The following is a 6,000-nucleotide window of genomic DNA, read 5'->3' on the forward strand; positions in this document are numbered from 1 at the left end:
CAAAAGAAAAACTACCCTTTCATTGGATTGCTTTAGAGCCTAGAAAGCAATGGGATGAGTGCAAAAGTTCCTCAGGAGACACTGAGGCAGTGGTAATTAAAATCTCACCTACACATGCAATGGTGCAGGACTTTTTCCCACAGAGAAATCCAGCTGAAACAGCTGCTTCAATGTCAAAAGGAGGAACTGCAGGGAGGGAGCAGCAATTCACATTTCACCTTGATGATGATCTTGAGTAGTTATTTTCATTTGTTTGCAATTTTTTTACCAAAAATGTTTAGCATTCATTTAATTTCAACATTCATTTCAGAAATATACCCCCAAACTGTGGCAAATTGAATCATAGAAATACATTATAAGAAGACATAGTTGTTACAATATATTCAGAGTTTTGATTGATGAGAAACATCCTGACATTTAGTAGCAAAGTTTCTCTATTTGAGTCTATTTCCTATATAATCTGTGGGGTTTTTTTCTTCAGATGTTACCTGTCAGAGAAGTTATTCTGGTATTTGTATTGAAAAGAAATGTCTAGGTCATGTACACAAGTTATTTACTCGAAGTATGTGGACTTCAAGAAAACTCAATGTTGTTCTATTCTTTTCAGTATATTTCACCACTACATGTGCAGTAGTTATATCAAGTTACACCAGGTGCAATTGAAAGAAAACACTACTTTTACCAGATGATTGCAGTGTAATAGAAAAGCACTTTAGAAATTGAATGTATGGATAAGTGAGGAGTTCTTACAACAGTCTGGTTGTCTAAAATACTGCTTCATCAGCACACTGCAGTTCTCCTAAATTCTGTCTCTCTATCTCCTCCCACTTCTTATTCATCTTCTTTGTTTCTCCCTTCCCTCTCTTTTCTACAACTTGATTGTCTGTTTCCTTCTACTTTTGTCAAGTTTTCTCCAGGCTTCATTGTGTGTCTCATTCAGAGAATTTAAAGCTGAGAGTTTGCCATCAAAACGATGTAGGGGAAGAACAAAAACACAGACTCAGCTGACTTTGGATTTCTACGATTCTCTGATGTTTGAGGGGCTTATCAAGAACACAGTGAATCCAAGGGTTTGTATAAACCTTGACAAATAGTATTTGATCAGCTGGAAAGGAAGCAGACAGCAGTGAAATTATATTCTCTATTTATGTATAAACCTCCATTATTTAGTATTCCTTTCTCTGGCACATCTTTAGTTAATGAATCTTGTTGAACTAAAACTATGAAGAGTTTGACTGTGTTAAGTTGGAAAAGTGAGTGCACAAACGTTTGTATTTATAGCACAAGGCCTGCATTTACAGTTTGATAATACCTCAATATTTCAGCTCAATATTATCATTATGGAGTTTAACAGCAGCATTGCAGATGGGAAAAAACAATCCACATATGGGTCTATCAGCTGTTGTCCGCTCTGTCAGATGGTGTGTGCTCTGGACAGACTGTTATCAGCTGCAAGTTATAAGGCTCTGTGATGGTATGGGGTTGCATCAGTGATTTACTCTTCTGTGACGGCACCATCAATGCAGAAAATCTATTAAAATTTTAGAATATATACTGCCTTCAGGATATCTTTTCCATAGATACATACAAGACAATGCAACATCATTGTAGGAGCCATATATTGTTTTGCTCATCATTATTTGGGGTTTGATTTGTTTGGTCTGGTTGCCACGGTGATATGTGGGGTTTGGGTCACATGGGCACCGCAGATGACCGCCGGAGATTATAATAGGGGCTGAATCACCTGCACTAGGCAGGAGAGAGGCGAGTTAGGTAGCCGTAATTTTAGTTGACCTCTTCATGTTTAGTTTGATTTCTTTGATGCATACGCAAACAGTGCACACGTTCTTCCATCTTATGTGCGCTTGTAATCGGAAAGCCGCCAACTTTTTGTCTTTCTTATTGAATACTTTGAATCTTACCTGGACTCACAGTGCTTCTCTGAGCATCAGCGTGTCATAGAAATATACAGGAGCTATTCTCAGCCTCTCAAGCGATTTAGAGCGATTGGAAGGCCACAATAACCATATTCTGCATCCACTGCAAAGTCATGACTGAGGAAGAAGCGGGTACCAGTACTGGACTGTACGGAGAGAAAGTGTGGAGAATTTCCTGACAATTGACAATGACTGAAACTGCATATGAAGAAGAATGGGACAGAATAAAACTTAATTCAGTGGTCTCTTCAATGCCGACAGGTTTTAACTGCTGTGAAAAGGAATGGCAAAAATACAAAGTGGTAAATGTTTATTCTGGGAAATGTTTATTCTGGGAAATGTTCCAGGCTGTCCATGCAAAATTAATCAGTTTTTATAATGACAGCGGTCAAAGTAATACTAGCTCAACTCTTTCTGATTTGAGGTTGTAAATTTTGCACATGTACAGACGCAGACGATGGCAATGGTGGTAGTGGTGGAGTGGAGGAGTGTAGAGAAGAGTTGGCAGCAAAACATCAGGATGCTAAACAGAAGTAGGTCATGCTGTGAGGCTTCCAAAACATATACAAAATACTGCAAGAAAGCAATTGCTAGTATGATTGTTAGAAGGTTTATCCTTTTAAGTAAAAGATCAAACACATTCCTCCCAAACTCTATGAATCATGCAGTATGTTCCACAGATGTTGTTTTTCTGCTGATTATGTATTGGTTTCTGTTGTTCACATTTTAAAACTGCAAATAAACAACTTTGATCAGTTGATTGATCAGTCATTTAGTGTTTGTGAGTTCTGAGGCAGACTGGGACATAAAGTTAAATCTGAGGAATAATGAGTTTCAGAATGAATCGCTCCAGCTGCTTTTCTGTCAAACCATCCAGAGTTAATGAGAATTAAACCTCTTTCACCTTCCCAGTCCCAAAGAGAAGCCAGAACTTCAGTCTGCCCTCACTGTCAGTTTCATCTTGCCCCTCCCCATTCTGTTTCCCCCACTTGCCTCCTATCTGTTTGTTATGAGCTGGTAGTGATGACATACCATGAGGGAGATTCCTTAGTTTATCTCCTTTGGCCCAAGTCTGGCTAGTATTGTGAGGGTTTGTGAACTTTCTGACTTTTGATTTTCTTTTCCTGGTTTTGGTTTTGCTGGCGTTTTTTAATTTTTTGTTGTTTGTGTTCTTAGTATTTTGAGTTTTGGTATGAATTACGATTTATTCTCCGTTTGTATTCGTCCATTCTTGATTTGCGTTTTTGTTTTTTGTCCCTCACGTGTTAGTCTTCGCTCAGTTCTGTGCTTGTGTCTTGGTCTCAGTTTTACTCTGTTTCACATCCTCACCAGTAGTTGTCCTCAGTTCCTGCTTGGTCCTCAGCTCCACACCCTAAACCTAACCCTAACCTCAGCTGCAGTCACTGACTCTTACGTTTGGTTATTCGCTGTTGTTTGGTTCATCGCTTGTCTGGTTTATAACCGTCTGGTTTCTAATTTGGACACAGTTTAGTTTATGGTTTCCGGCTTTGCTGCATTTTTGGCTTGAGTTTTTGAGTAAACCTCGAGTTTCCACGAGCCTCCGGTTTGTGGTCTGCATTTGAGTCTCTTCTCCACCGCCACCGAACCACAACAAGTCTCTTATATAGAAACCTTATCCTCATCCAAAACCTTTGACACTTTTTATTGTCTTTTTATCAGAATGCGGGACTGCTGACAAAACAGCAGTAAATTTACAAAAAAAAGTAAATAAAATGTACCACAGAAAAATTGGAGGGTATCAAAAATAAAGATGTTGTATTTCATCACTGCAGTGACACACAACTCAAAGTAGGCCCATTCTCTGCCTTTACTGTGGAGAAACAATTCAGATAGGAAATTTAGGGGATGAATTGGAGGACAAAATACAAATTGAACTGCTGCAGTGACCACAGACACGGCCACTAACAGACTCAACACAGAGGAGAAGAAAGGAGCGGACAGACAAATGGAAAAATAGTTTCTGACCGAGACATAATGGATAAATTGGACACAGCATATGTGAACCGCTCCGGTGAAATTGCTTTGTCTGTCAAGTTAACTTTTGGCAGATGTTACATGAGCTACTTACTGCAGACAACGGGAACGATATATAGAATATCGGTGGTTTTTGTTTCTTTTAAATTAATTGCTTAATTAGTCTCATATTCCCACAGACTTCAATGTTTCTATGAGTTTTCTTTTGTTCTTGCGCCACTCTGAGGCTGACATCTGTCCTATTAAGCAGATTTTAAGAAGTGAATAATTGAATCTTTAAATGTTTATAGCAACCCAGGTGTTAAGTTATCCTTATTGTACTAATAAGGTCAAATATTATCAGCCATGGCACTTCCAGTGCATAAAATCACCAGCTTTCCTCTTACCAGGCAGCTCTAATCTTTTCTCTCAATGACACAAACACTAATATTTATCTGAATCACAGATATTGTGCTATATTCTAATTTCTCTGCTTTTGCCCTCTTCTCTCCAGGGATCTCAATGCCAATTCCTGTGCTGGGACTCAGAGACCACTCCAAGGTCTTCAAGGATGACAGCTGCTTGCTGACAGATAATAACTTTGTACTGGTGGGCTCCTTTGTGGCCTTCTTTGTTCCTCTCACCATCATGATCGTCACCTACTTCCTGACCATCAACGCCCTGCAGAACGAAGCCACGCTCTGCTTGGATCAGCTGGTCCCGCGGCCCAAATGGAGCACCACACTCACCTTGGGCTTTCTGCCACAAACCTCTGTGTCCTCTGAGAAACTCTTCAGGCGCTCTATTAGCCGAGAGGTCGGAGGCCGAGGAAGCAGCAGTGGCCTGGGCAGCACCCGTGGGAGTGTCTCCGGCTCACTCTTTGGGCGCCGAACCATGCAGTCCATCAGCAACGAACAGAAGGCATCCAAGGTCCTTGGGGTGGTGTTTTTTCTCTTTGTGGTCATGTGGTGCCCATTTTTCATCACTAATGTGCTAGTGGTGGTGTGTGATCCAGCTATATGTGATGCAGGAGTCATGGGAGGCCTGTTGAACATTTTTGTCTGGGTCGGATATTTGTCATCTGCAGTCAATCCACTGGTCTACACACTTTTTAATAAAACATACCGTGCAGCCTTCCAGCGCTACATCCGGTGCCGGTATCAGCCAGAGAAGAAACCTCTTCAACTCATTCTGGTTAACACCATCCCACCGCTGGCTTACAACTCCACCCAGCTACCCCTGGGTGATGTCAAGAAGTTACGAAACGGAGAGGCACACTGTGATAGCGAGGTGATGGGATCCTCGCTACCTGGGAGGGAAACGGAGTGCAGACAGGATAAAAACCATGGAGACAAAGATGAGAGCTGTGTGTGAGAAAAATTAAACAAAAACCTGGTTCAAGGTTAATTCAGTGCACCATGGCCAATAAAAACTTTGGAGGGAAGGGTTTGACATTTCAAGTTGTGCCAAAGACAAAGTGCGTCTCTGTGCAGATTCTACAGACACTGAGGTCATGGGTTACGCAATCTGTGAGGCAAAATGAGAGTACAGAAAATAGCTTTTGCATTCCAGCCTTGCACCATTTAATCCATGAGTTATGAGCTCGACCAGGAGGTGCTGCATTAAACTGATCATTTTCTTATAATATTTCAATTTACCCCCAAAATAATGTAACAAGGACAAATTTCCTTTTTCTTTTTTTCACTGTTCTTACAAAGGCTTCTGCCATGATGTGAGATTAGTCCTGGAACGCATATCCTTCTCATCTAATTTATTCTGTCATAACTTCCAGTCTTACCATTAGCACAGAGATTTGAGAGAAATGGACTGTCCATGAGTTTAGTCACATTTAGACACATGGCCACTAAAAAAGTGACACAGCTTTTCAGATACAAAAAATAGTTTTAAGAAAAATTTGGGTAAAAAAGCGGCAGTTCATTGGGTGCTTTGCTGCTGTGAACCCAGCGACCCTTTCATACTGCCAATTTCTGGTCATCACCTGGGTGGTTCCTACCTCCCTTAATACTGAACCTTTGAGTGGATCAGTGGGGATTAGACCCGGTTTTCTGCCATCTTATCAGACAATGGT

At 40.8% G+C, this 6,000-nt stretch overlaps 1 protein-coding gene across 1 annotated transcript in view; it reads left to right on the top strand.

Moving 5' to 3' along the window:
- htr2aa (5-hydroxytryptamine (serotonin) receptor 2A, genome duplicate a) overlaps window positions 1–5,625 on the top strand; it is a 51,885-nt gene extending 46,260 nt beyond the window's left edge. The window contains exon 3 of the mRNA XM_072397403.1: window positions 4,426–5,625. Within this exon, the coding sequence (XP_072253504.1) occupies window positions 4,426–5,285 (860 nt within the window). The 3' untranslated portion in view covers window positions 5,286–5,625. The remainder of the gene's footprint in view (window positions 1–4,425) is intronic.
- Window positions 5,626–6,000: the final 375 nt, after the last annotated feature.

The sequence above is a fragment of the Leuresthes tenuis genome, unplaced genomic scaffold (genome assembly GCF_036924035.1).
Source record: "Leuresthes tenuis unplaced genomic scaffold, fLeuTen1.0.hap1 SCAF_12, whole genome shotgun sequence".
In the NCBI taxonomy this organism is placed as follows: domain Eukaryota; kingdom Metazoa; phylum Chordata; class Actinopteri; order Atheriniformes; family Atherinopsidae; genus Leuresthes; species Leuresthes tenuis.